Raw genomic sequence first — 23,224 nt, forward strand, 5'->3', positions numbered from 1 at the left:
TTATGGAAGTTCGTCTTACTTAAAGACTCACCCTTCAAATAAGGGTACATTAATGAATCATTAATTAAGATAAGTTAATGCAGTAATAAGCATTAAAGAACAGTTAATTAACAGTTTACTAATGGTCTATGAATTATTTTCTTATTGTGTTAATGTTTAACAGTGGGGTACATGTTAACTAAGGTTTTAATGTATACATTATTCGATATAGGGTAAGGGTTAATCTTTAATCCTTCATCTCACTGAACCTACTGCCCATAACCACTATACTAACCCCTATGCCAATGCTATTTAATAATGCTCATTGCTGCATTACCAAATGTTAATTAATGGTTGATGAATACACCATACAAGTACCCTTAAAGTCCAAGGTTTGTCATTATCATGTGTCAATCCATGAACTCTCATAATATACAGTAGGACGACAGCTTTTTAGATTTAAGGACGCCGAAAATATTTAGGGCATGCTTTACAGCTCCACATTTGGAAATGCCAACCACGTTCTGTTGTTATAAGGCCGTTATGCATAGTTTACATTGAACAATAAACCAAATATGAAACTTTTAGTAACTACTCCAAAGTTTTATATTTTTTCATATTCTCCATGTTTATTCTGGACAGGTAAGGTATATTTTCCAAGCACAAAGACCACCTATCTCAAACATTGATTGATAATACCAAGGATCTAAAATACTTAACTAAACTGATCCTTAACACACCCTTACTACACGTTATTTATCCCAGTTCACATTCTGGATGGCTGAAAGAATGTCCTTGTGCATAGTGATGTACTTGAAGCAACGTGTTGGCCCTGGAACATCAGCCTTGTAAGGAAGGTTCCAGAAGATCCCAGGATGTTGAGGGGAGGGGTGGCGTGGACAGACCTCATCTTCCTGTCTATGATAAACACAGAGGAATGCTTCAGTGGGACCCGAGCACAGATGAAAGATCGGGACAAACGCAGCGATTGACTCAATCAAAAACAAAAAAGAGAAACGAGCTCACATCAACAACGTCATGTTCTGATCCTCCGCCGCGCCGACACGAGGGGAGCGGAAGGAAGCATACATCTGTGTGCTGGAGATGGAACTGCAATCATTATTATTAGTTTTCTTTTGGTATCCCCATTCCGCCCCCCCCCCCCCCCCTTCCCCCTGGCTGTTCCCTGCGCTCACTCCCCCACTCACTTCAGGATGGGAGTATATAGCCGAGTGAATGGCCCCGTTTCCTGCTACAACCAAAGCAGAGAAAAACGAGATCTTTCCTGCCTGGGTTAGTCTACCCTTTGCTTTGTCCGTCCAGCTGCCCCATCGGGCCTGTGGCTGTGTGAGGCCAGCACCCGGCCTCAGGGTCATCCATCGGGCCATCCATCCCATTACAGCTGCCGTCCATCTCTATCTCTCTCTTGCTCTCTCTCTCCGACTCTCAAGCTCCCCTGGAACACCACATCAGAGGGCGTTCAAAACGATGACCACGAGAAGTACGAGGGTGTGGGCCCTTTGCATTGGAAAAGACGAGGCCTTGTCTCCTGAAGAAAGTGGAGTGGGTTATCATGGAGCGGAGGCCCATCACGCTCAGACAATGCTCGCTTCTTGACCTATGCAAGTGTTTGTCTTGGCCTTTTAGCTGAATCGACACTCTGCATCGCTGACTTCCTCGTATGGAGGCCATTGGAAAAGGGTAGGTTGGTGAGTCAGGGACCTGACTGCCCCCCCCTAACACACACACACCCACCCATCTTCCACCAGACAGGCGACCGGGGGGGGGGGAGCCGGAATGGGGATACCAAAAGAAAACTAATAATAATGATTGCAGTTCCATCTGACTCCACTGTCCGTCGACCAGCTATCAGAACAGGAATATACTGGTGTGGCAAGCACTGACACACACACCACCACATTTAACCAAATACACACACACACACACTGAGCCCTTGCACACACCACACAGAAACACACACACACAGAACCACACACGCAGGTGGACCCACGTGGGATCGTGTACCGGTCTGTCGCGGCGCTTCGGCCCAATGGAGCACTCTGGGCTAACAGTAGCACAGTTAACTCTACACAATGTGCATCAACATGAGCATTGCAAGGACTGACCTTTAAGAACAGAGTGGCCAGGCCAAGGACCAAGGAGGGGGGGGGGGGGGGGGGGGGGGGGGGCTGTAGTGGGGTGGACAATAGACTAAAACAGGGTGGAACTTCCTGTCCCCATGCAAGCAGGTCAGAGGTCAGCAAGGGTATATATATTTTTTTTTTTAGAATATATATATATATATAGTAGATATGTATATCTTAACCTTTATCTAAGAATAAATATCTATCATATGTATTCCCTGTCTGAAAGGTACGGAGGGGTGCTCCTCGTGGTCAATAGGTTGGGATAAGCCGTCAGCCTGGGGATGGATGCAGTGGTGGGCCCACTGATGGTGGTGGAAGGCGCTGTGGTCCACATGAAGACCATGCGCCAGCAAGGCGTGTGAAACAAGTGTGCTGTGCGGGTGCACCGGTGTGCGCGCAGGGCGCGGTGAGTGCACGCAGGGCGGGGGGGGGGAGAGTGGACTGGGCCGACCGTTATCAGTTGATTAGCCAGCAAGTCGCGCCTTTTTCCTGTGATCGCCCTGCGTGTTGGTGAGCGCCCGACCAACGATAGCTCCTAATGCACTTTGGCACGCACTTCAAACAGTGGACTGTGTGGACGGCTAATCTGCATCTTCCCCGCCGCTTCATTCACGTGTTTTCACAATAGAGATAGTGTATCACATCCCATTGCAGACAGCCGCCTTCCCACTGACAGGTCTGACTCCTCTCTCACACAGCTATTACTTCTGAAAGGTCTAATAACTCCCTAAACCTCCAAGATGTCTATGGCCATATATATGTTACAGTATGTAACTAGATGATACGGTTGAGGCAGACATACTGACCCTCTGCTTTGGAGCAATAATAAGGGGAAAAAAAATAAATTGTCACTTTTTGGATTGAAAATGACTTCTGAAAGCCATTCAGTTAGGTCGGCCTCTTGCGACTAGTATGATGGGAACAGGAACAAACAGCAGATACCCCTTTCCATGAGGAATTGTGAACTGCAGCTTGCTACTGTGTGGTTAGACACATTTAGTGCCAAAGTATCACAAATGAAAATGAATAGACTTCAAAAGGTCCCTTTCAAACATTTGCTAATGTAATGAATATCTTTTTCTTCCCAGACACATTAGCTCAGTGGGTACAATTAAAGCGCCCCACACACACACACACACACACACACACACACACACACACACACACACACACACACACACACACACACACACACACACACACACACACACACACACACACACACACACACACACCTCAAAGGGAAACCAGTCTTTAGATCCATCTAATGTTCAAAGGATGTCAAGTTGCACTCCTTAAGAGGAAGAGCGACACAAAACAAAAGGCCCAATTAAAACGTGGTACATGAAGGGCCTTAATCAGGAGACTTCTCATTCCCTCTGCACAACTAAATAAATGGGCCCAGGAAACAAACAATAGGCGAGGAAGACGGAGAGAAGAAAGGAGTGTGTGGGGGGGGGGGGTGAATGAGAGAAAGCGGCGAGCGTCGCCCTCTCCTTTATTTATTTTCTATCTGGCCGCTGCATCCGTGTGCAGAGCGTGGGCAGTGGATGTAGTGGCGTGGCGACCGGCCCGCTGACAGACCGGCCAAACACCGCTTTGTTCAGCCGCTGATTAGACACACGGCAGCACATGGGCGGAGAGACACGGGGCCGCACGCACAACACCGCCACAAACACACAACTGGAATACAGGGACCGCCACAAACATACTCGAATACATGGACCGCCACAAAAACACACAACTAGGATAAAGGGACCGCCACAAACACACAACTGGAATCCAGGGACCGCCACAAACACACAACTAGGATAAAGGGACCGCCACAAACACACAACTGGAATAAAGGGACCGCCACAAACACACAACTGGAATACAGGGACCGCCACAAACACACAACTAGAATAAAGGGACCGCCACAAACACACAACTGGAATACAGGGACCGCCACAAACACACAACTAGAATACAGGGACCGCCACAAACACACAACTAGAATACAGGGACCGCCACAAACACACAACTAGAATAAAGGGACCGCCACAAACACACAACTGGAATACAGGGACCACCACAAACACACAACTAGAATACAGGGACCGCCACAAACACACAACTAGAATACAGGGACCGCCACAAACACACAACTAGAATACAGGGACCACCACAAACACACAACTAGAATACAGGGACCACCACAAACACAACTAGAATACAGGGACCACCACAAACACAACTAGAATACAGGGACCACCACAAACACACAACTAGAATAAGGGGACATGGTGGTGTGATAATGGGTACATTAACACAATGGGCCACGGAGGTTTAACGCAATACAAAGTTTGTTATAAAACAATCATACATTTTTTTATAGAATCCTTTATCTAACAAATACATGCATCAATTTGTATACAAAACATTTATTAGCATTTTGGCTCAATAAACAACTTTGTGTCAGATAATTCAGTTGAGATAAATCTGAAATATCAGAGCATTTTACAACGATAAACAGCTCTAAAGACATTTTGTAAATGGTTCAGCCGTACATTATTGTTTTTTTTACACCTGTGAAACGTGATTGCCTAAGACGCAATATGCAGAAGTGACAATTATCATCACAAATAGCCCTAAATGAACACACGTTCCCACAATTTAGAACCAGATAAATCTTATTGAATGGAAGCTCAAAACAGCGCTCCACGTAATTACTGGCCGGGGAGCGAACTGCCAGATGATCATGTATTGAGAGCGCAAAATTATTTGAATATATGAGCGGCTGCCCCCTGCTGGCTACCAACCTCACTGATAATCTCCTGCTGATACAGCAAAGTAGCAAATAGTAGCCTACACAGTGACATGGAATCACGAAGAATACATCGCGTTAAAAAAATTAAAAAAAGGAAACAGAAAAAATAAAAAAAAGGGATTTGGAATGATTGAATCGATCTCATGTCACATTTGCTTTAAACAAATACAAAAGAATCCTACACATCCACTGAAAGTCCCTGTAAAACTAATCCTAGAAGAGTAACTCCCATTAGAAGATAAGAACTAAACAATATCTTAAGCTAAAGTGTATAAACTCCCTAGTATAAAATATTGCACTTAGTTTTTTTTCCACGTTTAAGTTTCACAGTTTGATTGGTCTAAAGGTCCAGAGTCCCTCTGCATTATGAAACCCATGCAGGAAAGGAATAAAAACACTGACGTGTAAATCTTACAGGTCAAAAGTGTAAAGCCATTTTTGTTAGTGCATGTGTTTCATACGAAATCGCAGAGACTTAAATACTCAGAATAATGCATAGACTCACAATAAGTGATCATCACAGTAAATGCTCGTTGCGCATTAGTGCGGCCTTGTCCGGTGCCTTCCCGTGGTCCCCCGATTTTAACATGATCCCCAAATCCTCAGAAAGCAGAAGGTGAAGACGGCATTGCTACACCAGATGGCCCCATGCAGAGGCTCCTCCTCTCATTAGCACAACACCATGGCAGTACTGCAAAGTAGACCAACCTCCTGAAATAGTGGTGACACTTAAGAGGGGGAAGCCATGAGGAGGAGAGTGGAACCTAAGGACTTAAGAGCAGGAAGAGGAAATGTGTTCTGAGAGAAAACAAAATATATTCCAAAATAACATTGCTGGCTTCATTCATGTGTCCATAGACGTGCCCAGCCAAAGGGATTGTGTTTCTATAAGGCCCATGAGGGGAGGGGAGTAGGAATGCTTGCTGTGGTCATGTTTAAATGACGCCAAGAATGGGAAAACGGCCTTGATCCCTTTTTATTTCATGGACAATGAATGTCCGAGCTGTTAGCCATTAGCCAACGCTAGCATCTCATCAACGTTGATTCCACCTTTGAAGAAAAGGGTCTCTGGGCAGAACTCCCATTGGTCATTCTGCAAGCCCCGAAAACCCCTCCAGCTGCCTAGAACAGAGAGGGCTAAGACTGCAACCTGACGGAGGGGGGGACCCGAGGACCAATCCCATGGCAGACTGAACTCAAGTCCCGTCCAGCGCCAGTGGTCCAGTGCGGGTCCCAGTTGACGACGTGGTGGGGAGCCTAGACTCACTGGATCTTAGACAGGCCGCTGGCCAGGAGCAGTCTGAAGGGGACGGTGGAGCGGGACACCGTGAGGGGCAGCCTGTGCAGACCTGCAGGGAGAAGCAGAAAGGACCAGTAAGCACACAGGGAGCTGTAGGAACCACAAGGGAAGAATAACCCAGACGACCACTGGTCAGAGAACAAAAGAGAGGTTTAAAGGGCAGCAGAGATGCTATCAGCGCCTTGAGGAAGAGGGGTGTGTGTGTGTGTGTGTGTGTGTGTGTGTGTGTGTGTGTGTGTGTGTGTGTGTGTGTGTGTGTGTGTGTGTGTGTGTGTGTGTGTGTGTGTGTGTGTGTGTGTGTGTGTGTGTGTGTGTGTGTGTGTGTGTCCCCAAGGAGGGACTGCTCCCGTCCCCTCACCTTCCTGAAGGATTGTATCTTTCTATCTGAGGAAGGGACCAGCCCTCTGGAACACTGGGGGGGGGGGGGGGGGCTGGAACATTGGGGGGGGGGGGGGGGGGGCCCACAAAAATAATAATACTGACCAAAGGCACGGATGAGCTCTCGTTGCACCGCCCATGTGACCGTCTTGATGAGGGAGGCCGAGGTCAGGCCAGCGAACATCATGTTGTACAGGAACACCACGTAGAAGTTCCCCAGCCAGTTGTAGCGGCCGAAGTCCCCGAGGAGATCGAACCGGGTGATCCCTGGATCCCGTGTAGGTGGAAATTAATTCAATTAACAAGTTGGAAAATGGTTGGTTCTATGAGGAAGACATTTGGTGTAAATGCGTCGGTTCTATGAACAAGACGTTAGGTGAAAATGCGCTGGTTCTATTAACTAAACATTAGTTTTAAATGCATTGGTTCTTCTTCACAAGGCAGGCTTCAACCGCCACAGCCATCAGCGCGACACATATGCCCCCTGGTGGCCAACCACAGCTCCTGTTGCTAAAGTAGCAATAACGGCATTCTGAGAGAGTTTCTCATGTTGAATTGTGCATTAGTCGCTTGTGACCGAGTGCTGCTTACCAAGTGTGCGTGAAAAGACCGGCAGTGCAGAGCTGAGAATGAGCAGAGAAACACAGTTCCCGATAATCTGAAAGAAGGGGCCAGGTCAGAGGTCATGGTTTAAAATGGAAAAAATACAAGCATCGTGCTCCATGCTGACACTAGTCATCTTATCTCCCTCCCTGGTGAAGTGTCAGTAGGGTTGTTGTTTTTTCCCAAAGCATGCTGCTACATGTTGCCAAACCTGTGGTTAAACGTCTACGCTCACTCAAACAGGTAAACCGTTTGTTTGGTTGATTCACGCACAATGTTTTATACAATGTTGTTGCATTTTAAATGCTCTTGCCTTCAATGAGCAGGAGTTATAGACATGATTTATGATTCTAGCATTTGACACAACAAGTTGAATCCTGTCTACACCTGGGGAGGGAATTTAAATCCTTAGCTCAAATGAATTTAAATACATTGAATATTTCAAAAGATTGCGTTTTCCTTTTCCAACAGTAGCATCAAGATCGTTAGTGCAATCACACTTATAAATGATTATAAGGCCCAATCCCATTTCTACCCCTTACCCCTTCCCCTTACCCCTCCCCCTTGTTTTGAAGGGGTAAGGGGTAAGGGGTAGAAATGGGATTGGACCTAAATGGCATAGTTTCCCCTTCTCTGGTTATTGTGCCTTCTCTGGTCCCGAATCATGCATGTTGTGGTTTACCTGTGTGAGGTTGGTGTCCTGGGCACGCGGTAGGAGGCTGGTGAAGAGGGGAGAGCTGTAGAAGCCCACCACTGAAGACACCATTAGGTAGCTGGTGTACAGGGCTAAGGTTTCCCTTCTTTTTATAGAGGCGTCAACATCGATGGCTCGTATTGGAAGGCATGAAGCATTTATCAACGATCAACCTTTCTTAAGAACATCCTTTTTGTTGACATTTAACAGAGCTGGAGCCCTCAGAAGTGGTCTCCATGGCAACACACAGGTAACCCAGCTCCTGCAGAGGCAGTCTGACATCTGGGAGAGCTCAGAGTGGACAGCAGGGAAGCATGATGTGCTTCATTAACATTTCAACGTGCTCGTCTATGTAAATGACTTCCAATTAAAGGATACAAGATGAGCACCACTTGCACTGCGGCTCCCAGAGAGCCGAACATGGAGAAGGAAGCGGTGCCGAGACGAGGGTCCTGTCAGCCACAGACACCGTCAGAGGTCAGAGGTCAGTTCCACCAAGACAACCCAAAACATGAGACACTCACAAACCTGTATTTCCAGGACAGAAGCCTCACCTCCATGCCCCGAGGCATCGCCGTCTCATCGAAGAGCAGCTCCAGCACATTGAAGATCACCATCAGAATACAGACCACCTGCCAAACACAACACGCCGTTAGGTCAGGGAGACGTGCGGCCATGCTAGCTCTATGGTGTGAAGGTCACAGAGGACAGTGTTGCGGCGGTCGTGGTGGTGGTGGTGGTGATACACGTACGGTTAGCGCTAGCAGCAGAAGCATCGCTAGTGGGTAGCCCAGGTTACGTTGCCATGGGGATGCTTTCCCACGCATCTCTGTGAAACAGAATATTATAAATAAAATGTACACATCGTTAAACGAAGCGTCTATTTATGAACGTGCCAGAGCGGTGGAAACGCTTCACCAGGGTGCGTACCCAGGGCGAGGCGCTGTGTCTGGACCGTGTGGTACTCGTGTTTCAGCGCCTCCATGTTCAGTGTGACCCAGCAGGAGGTACTGCCGCCCCCTAGGAGACCACACAAACATAGGCTCAGCACCTCACATGGAAACAGGGTCAAATGGTTCACCAGGGAGAGGAGCCCGACGACCAGTGTTGGGAACGTTACTTTAAAAAAGTAATTAGTTATAGTTACTCACTACTTGTTCCAAAAAGTAACTGAGTTAGTAACTGAATTACTCTATAATAAAAGTAACCAGTTACCAGGGAAAGAAACTATTTGCGTTACGATTTGGATTTGGATTTTTTAAATGGTTGAACTGCCCATTCAAGGCCCTGATATACTTCCAACTGAATTCTAATTTGCTTGGTTGCAAAGGCTGTACATCTGCAGAATATTACAGAAAATGACAACTTTTCATCGGATTGCTCCGGACTCGCCATTTCTGCTGCTTAATCTAATCTGTTTGGTGTGTGCGTGTGTGTGTGGCGCGCGTGTCCTAAAGCCACGCACACACACACACACACACACACACACACACACACACACACACACACACACACACACACACACACACACACACACACACACACACACACACACACACACACACACACACACACACACACACACACACACACACACACACCTTCTTCTGTTGTCCATCGAGTCCGATGATGACGTCCATCTTTGTCTTTTACCGGTGAGTTCTCTGATGGCTAAATAGCCCAATCCTGGATCCACAGGCTCTGTTGCAGGTAGGGCATGTATACATGGTATTGGTGTTGCTGGCAGTCATGGGTGTGGGTGTGTTTCTCCTGAGCCTTCTTTGATGTCTTCTGGCAGTCCTTTCTTCCTCCAATGTATTGGTCCCATCTAGACACAGCTGCCGCCAGGTGTTGCGGTCAGCAGCCATGTTCTCCAGGTCTCCAGGTTTTATTTTGCACTTTTTAAGCGCCACTTTCATCTGGTCTTTAAAGCGTTTCTTTGGACCTCCAGCAGAGCGCTGGCCTTGTTGTAGCCTGGCCATATAACACTCTGCGGGGCAGACGGTTGTAGGGCATCCTTGTCACATGCCCCAGCCAACGCAGTTGGTGCCGAGTGATTGTGGCCTCAATACTTTGGCAGCCTGTCCTCCGAAGGATCTCAGTGTGCGGCACTCGGTCACGCCAAGTGATTCCTAGGATGCGCTGCAGACAGCGGATGTTAAACTGTTCCAGGGACTTGATGTGGCGGCTGTAAGTAACCCAGGCTTCACAGCTGTAGAGGAGGGTGGTGATGCAGATTGCTTGGTAGACACTGATTTTTGTGTTTAAATTAAGGTTCTTGTTCTGAAAAACCCGGCGCCTGAGTCTCCCATAGGCAGCTGATGCATGATTTAACCTGTTTTGGACCTCACTGTCAATGCTGTTGTCTCCAGATATAATGCTCCCCAGGTATTTGAAAGATGGAACAACTGACAGTTTTTCCCCTGCTACAGTGAAGATGGGGGGTGTGGGTGGGATGTTGGTACTCCATTGGCAGATTACCTGTTTTGGCTGTATTGATGGTCAACCCCATCCTGCTGTATGCCCTAACTGCTGCATCTAGAACAGACTGGAGGCCTTGTGGAGAGTGAGATACAATAGCACAATCATCTGCATACTGCATCTCAAGTATCCTTACTTTATGTAGTTTGGTTTTCGCCTGCAGCCTCCTGATGTTAAAGAGGTTACCATCCAGCCTATACTCTACTGTCACCCCACTGTTTTCTTCAATACCCTTGTGCAGAAGCTGGGTGACGCATAAGAGGAAGATGTTAAAAAGCATTGGTGCCAATACACACCCTTGTCTTACCCCTGTGCACACTGGGAAAGGATTAGACACTTGACCTCTTATGGACACCCTAGCAGTCATTCCATCGTGAAATTGACGGAGGATGTTGACGAACTTGATGGGGCAACCAATCCGCATTAGGACATCCCACAAGAGATCTCTCTTCACAGTGTCGAAGGCTTTGGATAGGTCGACAAAAACCATAAACAGGTCTTTATGTTGCTCCCTGCACTTTTCTTGGAGTTGCCGAGTTGTGAAGACCATGTCGACTGTGCTCCTGTTCTTTCTAAACCCGCACTGTGACTCGGGTAGCATTGAGTCTGTGATGTTGTTAATGAGCCTTCGAAGCATCACCTTGGCCAGGACCTTGCCTGCCACAGCAAGAAGTGATATGCCCCTATGGTTACCACAGATGGCCTTATCACCTTTGTTCTTAAATATGGTAACAATGCTGGCATCTCTCCATTGTTGTGGGATGTTTTCATCAGCCCAAACCTTGGTGATGTACTGGTGTAATGTTCTTGTGCACAGATACCCTCCCTGTTTAAGCAGTTCTGCAGGGATATTGTCAGAGCCGGGAGACTTGTTATTCTTCAGGGTGCGGACAGCTGACAGAACTTCCAGGAAGGTTGGAGGTTGGCTGAGGTGGTCCATAGAGGGAAATTCAGGCAGTTCCTTCAAGATAGTGAAGTCTGCATCAGAATTCTGATTCAGCAGTGTATTAAAATGCTCAGCCCACCTCCCTAGGATGCTATCCTGGTCTTTCAGGACTTTAAGCCCATCTGCTGATTTCAGGGGAGTGATGCAGTGACTTCTTGGGCCGTAGATAGACTTCACTGCGTTGTAGAAATTGTGCATATCATTTATATCGGCGAATGACTGAATTTCCTGTGCCTTCTCCGTCCACCACTCGTTCTGCATGGTCCGCAGAGTTTTCTGCACTTCCTGTCGAGCTTTCTGCCATCGCTGCCTGGTAGTGCTGGATGAGGGGTTATTTAGGGTTTCCTGATGTGCTTTGTGCATGTTGCTTAGCAGGTTATGGATTGACTCAGAGTTGTTATTAAACCAGTCTTGATGGTTCTTGCTTTTAAAGCCAATCGTTTGGGCTGCTGCTTCATGAAGGGCTGCAGTAACAGCGGTCCACTGTTGTTCTGTGGCATTTTCACCACTCAAGAGAAGTTCCAGCTCCCCTAGTTTCTCTGCCAGGGAGCGACGGAACTCGTTCCTAGTCATGGTGTCTTCCAGACGGGCACAGTCTAAGCGCCTCCTACTGGATCCACGTTTCCGCATCGGGGGACGCACTTTCATGAGGACCTTGGTCATTATCATGCGATGATCTGTCCAGCATTCTGCACCTCTCATGGCCCGGGTTAGACGAACATCTCTGATGTCGCTACGCCTCACGATGATATAGTCAATCAGGTGCCAATGTTTTGAACGTGGGTGCATCCATGATGCGTTAAATTTGTTCTTTTGCTGGAAGATGGTGTTAGTTATGGTCAGGTTGTGCTCAGAGCAGAGGGTGAGTAGCCTCATGCCATTTGAGTTGGCCTGACCAATCCCATGCCTGCCAAGTACTCCCTTCCATATACCACTGTCCTTCCCAACTCGAGCGTTGAAGTCCCCAAGCAAGAAGATCTTATCGTTCTTTGGGACCCGGTGGAGAGCCTCATCCAGTGCTTGGTAAAAGGAGTCTTTAGACTCACTATCGGATGTTAGGGTTGGAGCATACACGCTGAGTAGCGTAGCATAGCGGTTCTTCTCCAGGGGGATACGGATGGTCATCAGTCTCTCACTGATGCCCACAGGTGTTTCAGTGAGTTTTGGCAGTAGTGTGTTCTTAATGGCCAGTCCCACACCGTGCAGATGTTGTCCACCTTGGGGATAGCCTTTCCAGTAGAAAGTGTAGCCCATGCCCTCTTCTGTTAGAGACCCCTCATCAAGTAGCCTGGTTTCACTCAGGGCAGCGATGTCGATATTATAGCGGCTCAGCTCGGCCGCAACCAGGGCTGTCCTTCTATGAGGTCGATCAGATTTGCCAAAGGAGTCCAGGAGGGTTCTTATATTCCATGATGCCAGTTTGAGGTTATATTTGTTTCTTCTGTTTCGACCGCAGAAGTGGAATGACCCGACAGGTGCGGTAGCCTGTCCAGGTGTAGGCTGAGTGAGCAATTTTTAGGCCACCTTTTCTAGGCCCTTCCTCGCTTGAGGTGAGCAGTGCGGTCCCTAAATAGGGGCTGCTCAGTCGCACAGGGGTCTGCCGAGAACAGCTGCCACTCAACCCCAGCTGTTGGCGACCCATACCCTGTGCCGCTGACGTGCAGGGTTTTGACTAAGAGCTCCCAGTCTATTCAAACCTGCTCCCGTCGTCAGACACCCCAACGCCGCCAGACTTCAACCAGATGTAGATCCAGGTAAAGATTCACCGTTGGTCAAAGGTGGAAACCTGCGCAAAAGAGCATTTTAAAGTGCTGGAGGAGGTGCGCTATCTCCAATGGCACTATCTTCACCAAGATGGGGTGGGTATGGTGGCATGGGTAAGCCCAGGACGACCAGCTCCCCATCCTAGCTGCAGGAGGCTGCTGGGACCTAGCTCATATTTAGGCCCGCCTATTGCGCACCGCCAGCGCATGATTTTCTGTTGGGGGATGCTCCCTTAGCCTTTGTCTTAAGAGACTAACCCACAAGGCAGTGGGGCTATTTGCCCATAGCTGGGGCAGTGGTTGACGGGCGTCAGGGCATATCCACTGCATGGTGGGCCTGCACACCACATTTCTGGGGCCCACTGCTGCTCCGAGATCCCCTGCAGTAGCCTGGGACTGCAAGGTACCCAGTTACCGTGTGTGGCCACGAGGAGGCACTGCAGAAGTCTTGGTGGTGGAGAGGCTGTGTACTGGCGGAGGAGGCTTACGCACTCGGCTCCTCTTTTCACCCCTGAGGAGGCTAGCCAGCGGCGGTAGCTAAAAGCAGAAAGTTGCAAGCAGAAAGCAGCATGCGCTAACTACAAGCACCTCTACACTAGGCGCTTCACACACACCCTGTGTGAGGCTCCATTGGCAGATGGAGCCACACACACACACACACACACACACACACACACACACACACACACACACACACACACACACACACACACACACACACACACACACACACACACACACACACACACACACACACACACACACACACACACACAGGCTTGTGTGTAAAAACACTGGACCTGATTGGCTACCATGAAACATGACTCTGCCTTAGCCAATCATAATGGCTTATCTCGTTGTTACCCACCCGGTCTCCTCCCGAGCCGTTTGTGTGTGGAGCCAGGGGTGCGTTCGGATTACGCAGTTCAATTCAATCAATTATTAGTAATGCACCGCATTTAACATACAGTAACGGCGTTGTAACGACGGAAACAGTAATTAGTTAGATTACCCCGTTACTGAAAAAAGAACGGCGTTACCTAACGCCGTTCTTTTAAACAGCGTTATTACAAACGCTGGCGGCGACCAACTCACGCTTGAGTTTCCTGGAGAGAGAGGCCTCCTCAAAGACGGTGCAGCTCAGAGTGTCCTCGATGTTCTCCAGCAGCTGGAAGAGACACGGGACACAGTGAGAAGGATCAGTCAAACTCAGGACATTCTGCACTCATACAGCGCAGAGCGTGAACGCTGGCCCTAATAAACCTGACAATTCCTGCTGCTGTCCATGTCTTTGATTAATTGACCTACACAGCTTTTACACAAATATCTTATCCCACATAGTAATTGCTCTCAGACCATTCATCGTTTCATTATTCCCCGGATAACCCCCCGGAGAACACGCAGCTACATTTTAATTATTGACTTTTAGTGTACAGAGTTGAATCTCACCCTGGGTTTGACCAAGAAGCTTCCGGTCACACTGAACATCCTGGCCAAGCCAAAGGGGGTGCACACTGAGGAGGAGAACACACACACACACGATAAATCCTAGTGTCAACCATATTGCATATTGTATTTGAAAGGTTCTGCTATCCTCACGTAAGAGCAGCATCACTCCGAAGAGAGAGATCCCAGAGTAGAAGTAGGGCAGATAATACTCCCACAGGTCTGGAAACAAAGCGAAGCCGACAGGTTATGACCAGCGTTTACATTACGACAGAAGAGAGTGCTGGCCTCGTGCTGTGAGCTCACCGTAGAGGCTCTCCCGGGCCATGTTGTGGTGGAGCAGGGCGGATGCCACCCACACCATCCCCACCACGAGCAGCGCCAGCAGCAACAGCAGCACCACCGCCTCATAGACCCTCGCCATGACACCCTGAGACATAGACGCATGTCAAATCATCCACGCACTTGAGAGTCACTGCCCATGGGCGGCATGTGGCTCAGGAGGTAGAGCGGGTGGGCTGGTAACCAGAAGGTTGCTAGTTCGAGCCCCGGCTCCTCCTGGCCTAAAGTGTCGAGGAGTCTCTGAGCAAGACACCTCACCCTGACTGCTCCCAACGAGCTGGCTGTCGCCTTGCATGGCTGACTCTGCCGTCGTTGGGTGAATGTGTGCATGAATGGAGGAATTTTAGGCAATATAGTAAAGAGCTAAGAGTGGCCACTGGTTAGAAAAGCACGATATAAAAGGCAGTCCATGTACCATTCACAAAAGAGTTACTGCCCATTGATGAAGCAATGTGGATGCTACCATGTGAGGGCTAGGGTTTCGGTCAGGGCTAAGGTGATTAGTGAATTGAACCACGTACCTTCTTGGACCCTGCAAACCCCTCGGACTCGGTGAAGAAGTAAGCAAAGGGCATCAGAAAGACGAGGGACATGTTGGAGAAGAGGAAGACCAGGTTCCACAAGCCTATAGAGTAAAGGGGGAGGGTAGGACACACAGCCTTTAGACCAAGCATTCATCTGTAGTTCCGCTGTATACCACCGTGCGCTACAGGCCTGCCACGCCGCGTGAGATAAGTATGGGGGTGAGGATGGGGAATGTGCGATGGATGACATGGAATAAGTGTGGAACAAACATTGTACTTATTGAACGTTTCTCAGCCGCACCTTTCCCGGTGTTTAGTCTACATTCTTTATGTACGGTTAATCTTTACGACTTAACCGTACTAGAAACTAGGGAGGTACAGGCCCGAGGTGGATCACCAGGGTCGAGGAGGAAGAGAACGGGCATTGTCGGCACTGATCCGAGGTAATTATCATCTTTGGTGGCGTCATTGTCATTACTCGCCGCCGGTCGGTTTGGCTTCTGCCTGACCCCGGGAGGAATGTCCTGTACGTCCTGTGTGCGAGCACAGGGGAATTTGAGTGTAAGCTGGGTGTGCAGAGAGGCGTACCGTGGATGAGCGAGCCGTTGAGCCAGCGCATGTAGTAGCTCTGAGGGAAGGTGATCAGCACCTCGTTGGACAGGATGGAGATGGGCAGCAGCAGCACGGCGCACACGGCCACCGAGAGCGTGAAGGTGCACAGCCACAGCCTGCGCAGGGAGGACGGACACACGGGGAAGGGGTTGAGTCTACGTAATCAAACCCATCAGGTACATGGGGGCGTGTGCAGCACCATCTAGGTGATAGGGAGGGAGGGGTAGTGTTTCTATGTTGTGCCTGCGTGTAGGGACAAAGGTCAACCACACACGAAGGCCACCGTTTAAAACCGTCACCAGTGATCTATCCCAATTCCGATTGGGAACCAATGCTCATTGTGGCTCGTTCACTTACGCAATTTTGTTGACGGTGGCATCTTCAATGTCGTCTGAAAGAAAGTAAGCACAGGAAATTAGTGATAACATCCATTTCCTACAGCTGCAGGCTTGGGAAAACATTCACTAACATGAAACAATGTTTGGCTGGAACGGAAGACATGGAAAACATTGAGATGGTTTGGAATGTAATAAATGGGTTCCTATCTGGTTGGGCTCAGTCAGGGGGGAAATATAATGTGTGGAAGGACAAGGGGGTGAGTGAGTGAGACGGCCAGGTGAGTGGAGAGAGACCACCTCTCCAACAGGAGAGAGGGGGAGCCTATCTTCTGAACATTATGTCCAGAACATAGTGCAAATGGCCACAAGTGCATGATGAAGTGTATGATTAGTGCCAAATGCACAACATTTGGCACTAATCAACGAGAAAAATATTGATTCCTTGTTGATTAGTGCCAAATGTTGCGCATTTGGACTGTAAATAGACTAAATGTAGCAACAAAAAGAATCTTAGGGAAATCGAGACTTGTTCAACCATATATCAGGTTGAGTCATGTACAAGAAAGTGAAAAATGCGCTCCATTTGAAACCAATACTATGTTGGTATATTTATAGACCTGCATTGCTCAACTCTTTCGTCGCTTCGAGGTACAACAGCTCCGCTGTTACTGACACAGTTTTCTGATTTCTCACAGCCATTCACAGACTGCTGAGGCATCTATTAAGTCGAGTTGGCTGCAACAATACAGAGCCGCTGTTTGGAGGAGCTACAGCTGGACCCAATCAACATTTCCCTTGGACATGTGACCCAAGTTTGGTTATCAGGAAAAAGGAGGGTCTGCACACGTTTTTTATTAACAGGCAACGTTTCGATCCCTAGAGATTGAAACGTTAATAAATCCACTTCTGGAGCATTTAAACCGTGTGCAGACCCTCCTTTTTCCTTATATTCAATACTATTGTCTAGCCCCTGTGGATTACTTTTGGATGTGCGCGCCACACCTATTTCCAAGTTTGTTATTGACACATTGATGATACGTGTCTGTAATAATGATAAAAAAAATAATCATTGCTTAATGGATCCTTTTGGTGTTGGGTTGTTCGACATCTAATTTGGTTTTTAATAAACCATTACTCCAAAGCAAGCAAATTCATATTGAAACTGAAAACTATTTTTTTTTCCAGGCCCATCCTTGGTGAACACAGATTGAGATGTTTGTGTCCGTGCAGAAGGGCCTTCGGAGACGAAGAGCAGTATGGGTTTATCTCCCAGGAACATTCTTCAACTCCCCCAACCGCCTAACCGCCTAACCTGACAGCAGGTCAGTCTGACTGAGGAGACCATGCATGTGAATGTCGGGTTTGGTTATGTAACTCCCAGCTCTGAGGAGGCTGGGGGTCGGTGTGCCTGCCAAGGTGAAGCGGACTGTGCTGACAGAGAAAAAAGGCTACAGTGTGGTTCTCACAAATACATGTTTCATAATGAACTCAACTCAAAAAATAAAGATAATAGTATTCGACCATTGAAAATCACGATGTCAAGTGGAAATATTATTGACTGGGACCAATCTGAGTGCAACAGAGGGACCACACAGCTAAATCTGACCTTGTTGCATGTATAGTGAGCCAGTTTGTGTTGCAATATTTACTCCAAAATACCCTTGTGTATTTGCAGAGAAGAAGAGGTGGCTTGTGGGAAACCATATGCATCTGCTGCTTGAGATTTGCATGTGCTTGCACGCAGGGCGTGCCCCTCCACACTCTCACTACAGGAATTCTTTACAGAAACTTGTTCGTCATTACCTCCGCTGTCAACATTGTCACCGTTTTGCTCCAGGCACTTTGGTTTGATAGGATCCCTATGTGTTGATAACCTTACCAAGCAGCCTAGCAACGATAAGAGTGTTGATGGCCTTAGTTACCCACAGAGCAGGAATGATGGACTGGCTTTCATGCTCACCCGTGACAAACTCGGCATTCTTCTTGAAGTGTGTCAGGATCAGGTAGGACACGATGTAGAGGCCAATGAACAGGAGCACACAGATCTGGAGCGAGAGGAAATTAAATGAGTGCACATTTTATTCCCGTCTTTCTCCAAATAGCTGGAGTCCATATTCTAGAAGATAGGTCGTATCACTTTTAGTTGCAATGTTTCAGGCAGACCCTGTCGTTGTTTTTAGTGTAGCCACAAACAGACAGGTCTGTTAGACCAGGTTGATTAGCGTCAAGAGTATTTGTGTATTATGCAGCCGGGGGGGGGGGGGGGGGGGTCATACCAAGAGAATCCAGAGGCTGGGGTAACATACAGAGGGAGTTGCATACCGACTCATCACAAAGCCTCTCACTGATCAGTCAAGATGACAGCGGTTCAGACTTGCTGTCTATGCAAATATCTAGTTGTACGACATTCTGATTATTTAATGTGCAAGGAAACCATTTGTATGGGTGATCTAAACAGACACCGATGAAAATATCAGGCAATTTATAAAGAAAATATGAACCATTATTTTTGATTATGATCAAGTGCTACCAAAGTACACACACACACACACACACACACAGACGTTATCATTGAGGGGTAAATTGGTCTAAGAGGATTAATGGCAGAGAGCCAGAAGCACAGTGACGGATCGTCAGCACAAAGTGATCAGCTCTTCCCTGAACTATGGACTATGACCATCAAATTTGCTTCAGCCATTAGTTGTGCTGCAATCTCTGCTCTAGGAATAGTCACAACCTCCCACCCCAAGTGCGAGAGCATGTCTGCTAGTTGGTCACAGTGACATGTCAGCCAGCGGCCTGGAACTAAAGGGGTTATCCGCAACAGGGGGGGGCATCCATGGCATACTGGTGAAGGAGTTGGACTGGTAACCGGAGGGTGGCCAGTTCGAATCCTGAAAAAAATCCACGGATGAGGTGCCCTTGAGCAAGGCATCTGAAACCCCCACCTGCTGCCCGGGCGCTGCACCGCGGCAGCCCACTGCTCCGGTAGTGCCGGTGTGCCCCCATGTGTGTGCCCCCATGTGTGTGGACCTCTGTGTGTGTATGTGTTTCACCGGCTACCCGGATGGGTCAAAAGCAGAGAAAGAATTTCCCCCTAAAAAGGGATGAATAAAAAGGACTTAACTTAACAGCTTTAGACCGATCGCACAGTGACAACATGAACACAAATCAATCTGTTACCAATTGGAGGTTTCATGTTTGAAAAGGGAAAAGATCAAACAATGCCGATATTTAGGTAAATCTGCGAAGATATACAAGCCTTGCATGTGTAATGCTTTTTGAAATTCACTAAACGAATTAGCCCTATGACATCTATAACAAAGAATCACTCCATTATAAAGTCATGTAATTTGTTAATTCTGCAGACTGTATTATCTAGAAAATGTAAGAATAACATGCTCTAATCTCTCTAATAACTCTCTCTCTAATAACAACCAACACACATCCCACTCATCATCAACGGCAGTGCAGTAGAGTCTGTGAAAAGCACAAAGTTCCTGGGAGTGCACATCACGAATGACCTCTCATGGACTACCAACACCACCGCGCTGGTCAAGAAGGCGCAGACACGACTCCACTTCCTGAGAAGGATGAGAAGAGCTGACCTCCCCACTTCTGCCCTCACCACCTTCTTCAGAGGTGCTATTGAGAGCATCCTGACCAGCAACGTCTCTGTCTGGCACGGCAGCTGTCTAGCTGCAGACAAGAAGGCACTGCAGAGGGTGGTGAGGACAGCAGAAAAGATTATCAGGTCACCCCTACCAGCCATTCAGGAACTGTACACTTCACACTGTTCCAAGCGGGCAATGAACATCATCAAAGACACAACTCATCCAGCACACAGTCTGTTCTCCCTTCTACCATCAGGGAAGCGGTACCGCAACCTGCGGTCCCGCACAAGCAGACTGAGTAACAGCTTCTTTCCACAAGCCATCAGACTCATCAACACACTGAAGAAAACCACATGAACATTCCATAGTCACTTCACCATGCCACTGGCACTTTACTGTTGCACTTTACTTTACTGTTGCACCTTGTGACCACTGATTGTACTTCTGCTGCTATGTGTGTATGTGTGTGTGTGTGTGTGTGAGTGAGAGAGTATTGTCAATGTCTTATTTAAATGTTTTTAGTTAAACTGCACATTGGAGACTGGTCAAACGCAATTTCAAACTTCTGTGCTAACCCTGTTACATAGATTTTTGACAATAAAGTACACTTGAACTTGAACTTTGCCCCGTTTGTTTAAGCCATTGTGCAAAACATTTGTGCACCGTCTCTGCTTAATGTCTGAACTTGTTTTCCCCACCTAACAGGTATCTCAGTAGACAAACACAGGGAGTTCTCTGTTGCTAATGCAGTCAAAATTAGTCCAAGGAGACGCCTCTAAACTAGACCTCGGCACTCCTAGCTGTCTCTCACACACACACACACACACACACACACACACACACACACACACACACACACACACACACACACACACACACACACACACACACACACACACACACACACACACACACACACACACACACACACACCATTTCCCACTAATAACATACAAACACACATCCATTATACTACAGAAGATCGTAAACAAAATAACCATTTTAATTGTTTTTTAGAAACACCATTTTTTTCTATTAAGAGTTGCTAAGCAGTTGCTTACATTTCACAACATGCCAAAAGTACACACAGTATACTTCACGACTTCTCCTTTGCAAGTATTACAAAGAACGAATTAACAGATCAAAATGGGGAGGGGCATACTCTTTAGGCTTTATAATGCATGAAGAGGTACAAGAGGGGTTGACCCATTTAAGACCAGATAAAGGGAAAAGTGATCCAGCATCTGCCACTCCAATGATTACATCGGCAAGAAAAAAGCACTTATTTTGAGATCCTCTGCCCCAATTTCGTTGCACTTTGTGCAATGACAATAAAGAGATTCAGATTCTCAAATTGGTCTAATGTGACAAATGTGTCCAAATCAAATATTTTTTCTCCTTCCTATTGATATGGTCATAGTGCTTAAGATGCCAGTAGGAAAATAATGCACTTTAGTGCAACAGATCACTGGGATGTTGCAGTTAACCAATACTTTACTATGCGCATAAACTTATCAGCTCGGGCAGTGGGCTCGTTCAGCACTGTATAACCGTCTATACATTAGGCAAATCCTCTGTCATATTCCAACAGACAAACCAATAAGCAGGGGAAAAGGGTCAATTAAAGGCTGAAGGAGAGGGAAACTACCCACGGGTTGGGTGTCAGGAACCGTGTGTTTATGTGTCTCAACATTGTGTGTCCTCTCACAACTTTTGGGGTCATTCTAAAATGTCAACACAGTGGTCCACAATGGAACCGTCCAACCCCTTGGCCTTAAGCTCATGTGGTTAGAGAGGACTGCCCGGGTTGTCACACAGTGCCACATATTCTATATCATCAAACATCAAACGGTTTAACTACAGAAACCATAACTGAAGATGTTCTAAGAAAATGTTGAGGTTGTTCAAAGGGTGTGTGACTTTTACAAATAATGTTTGCTGCTGGACCAGATTTGACGGTCCTCAATTAACAGTCAGGTAGTATGTGGTCTTTCAATGCTGATTATCATCACTGGACATAGTACTAGAATAGGTTAAGACTGTAAACACAAGCCCATGGGTTGATTCGTTCAAGGCAAGGATCCTTTGATCAGGTGTTGTTTGTATCTTTATCGAGGCAGTCATGTCCACACAGATTTAAGACAATGTCTCCACATGGTGCCAATCATTGAGCCATGCACATGGCTATAAATTACGATGTATACTGAGACCGACCTCGATACACTCTCGATACACATATAGAAAACTGAGAAAAGTGGGTCAGTATGAATATATCTACATAAAGCATATCAACACCTACAACAATGTAACTGCTGTGCTTTATGGCGTTAAATGTCAGTCTGCCCTGTGGACCAAAACTAATGTGAAAAACCCGTGGTAACTGAGAAATAACTGTAAATAAACTATTATATAACTATTATAATAGTCTCGAAAGCAACTAAACGAAAGTGGTCTCAAGGCATTATAAGAGGATATATGAACCCGGTATGAGTTGAGTTTAACAGAAACCAGCTGCAACAACCCTCCAATCATTGGAAACTGCATAAATGAGGTAAGACTCGATATATAATGCCAAGCCTAGCCATGTTTAAATGACTGATTCTGCCTTGGTCACAATTATTTTCTTGGCTAAAAAGTAACCGTAAAAAAAAGTAGCATTGACTGAGGTTTATAGCTGTTCGTACACGACAAGCAAACATTTGACTACTGAATTGTCGTCATTAACCGTGAAACGTTACTTATGTTAACGTGTTGATCAAATCGACTGGATTCCTCTCCATGTTACTTACGATGGTCTCCCGGACGCGGTTATGAAAAAGTTGCTCCCTGACCGACACGTCGTCTCCTTCCATTCTCCGGAACCATTCCAGATCCTCCTGCTGGGAGCACTGGGACTGAGCATTAACGTAAGGCCGATGTAAGGAGCATCTCCTGGGGAAAGTGATGGATGCGCTGGTTTTGTTGGCCTACATTTTCAACGTAGGGCCAGGAGTTGATGCTGGCTCACTACATGCATTTGAAGAATAGTGCAAACCGAGGAGGGTTGAGGAAGAGGTGGTCCGATAGAAGGGCAACCAGCCACGGTACAACCCCGTTCGAGGGCGTTCTTCTCTCCCGACGGAACGCCTGCTACGTGATGCTCACAACGGGACTTTCAGTGACATTGGTAGGGCAGCGAGAGAGAGGGCGGGACTTTCAGTGACATGGATTTGGCAGCGAGAGGGAGGGCGGGACTTTCAGTTACATGG

At 47.3% G+C, this 23,224-nt stretch overlaps 1 protein-coding gene across 1 annotated transcript; it reads right to left on the bottom strand.

The window, feature by feature from the left end:
- Nucleotides 1-4,529: 4,529 nt before the first annotated feature.
- On the bottom strand, nt 4,530-23,144 carry lmbr1l (limb development membrane protein 1-like). The gene is made up of 17 exons (XM_060064661.1): nt 22,766-23,144; nt 18,323-18,407; nt 16,382-16,415; nt 16,001-16,140; nt 15,410-15,513; nt 14,853-14,976; nt 14,700-14,768; nt 14,550-14,614; nt 14,196-14,268; nt 8,841-8,930; nt 8,663-8,739; nt 8,465-8,542; nt 8,289-8,362; nt 7,899-7,989; nt 7,205-7,271; nt 6,719-6,880; nt 4,530-6,284 (listed from the first exon to the last, which is right to left on the bottom strand). Exons 1-17 carry the CDS (start codon nt 22,826-22,828, stop codon nt 6,199-6,201), a joined length of 1,482 nt encoding a protein of 493 aa, XP_059920644.1. The 5' UTR covers nt 22,829-23,144; the 3' UTR covers nt 4,530-6,198.
- Nucleotides 23,145-23,224: the final 80 nt, after the last annotated feature.

This window comes from Gadus macrocephalus, chromosome 1, assembly GCF_031168955.1.
Source record: "Gadus macrocephalus chromosome 1, ASM3116895v1".
Classification (NCBI taxonomy): domain Eukaryota; kingdom Metazoa; phylum Chordata; class Actinopteri; order Gadiformes; family Gadidae; genus Gadus; species Gadus macrocephalus.

Coding starts and splice junctions, on each gene's coding strand:
- lmbr1l (XM_060064661.1), bottom strand. CDS start 22,828: ATGGAAGGAGACGACGTGTCGGTCAGGGAGCAACTTTTTCATAACCGC. Junction 14,977..15,409: donor GGTTTGCAGGGTCCAAGAAG/GTACGTGGTTCA, acceptor TCTATGTCTCAG/GGTGTCATGGCGAGGGTCTA. Junction 14,769..14,852: donor GGCCCGGGAGAGCCTCTACG/GTGAGCTCACAG, acceptor CTTTGTTTCCAG/ACCTGTGGGAGTATTATCTG.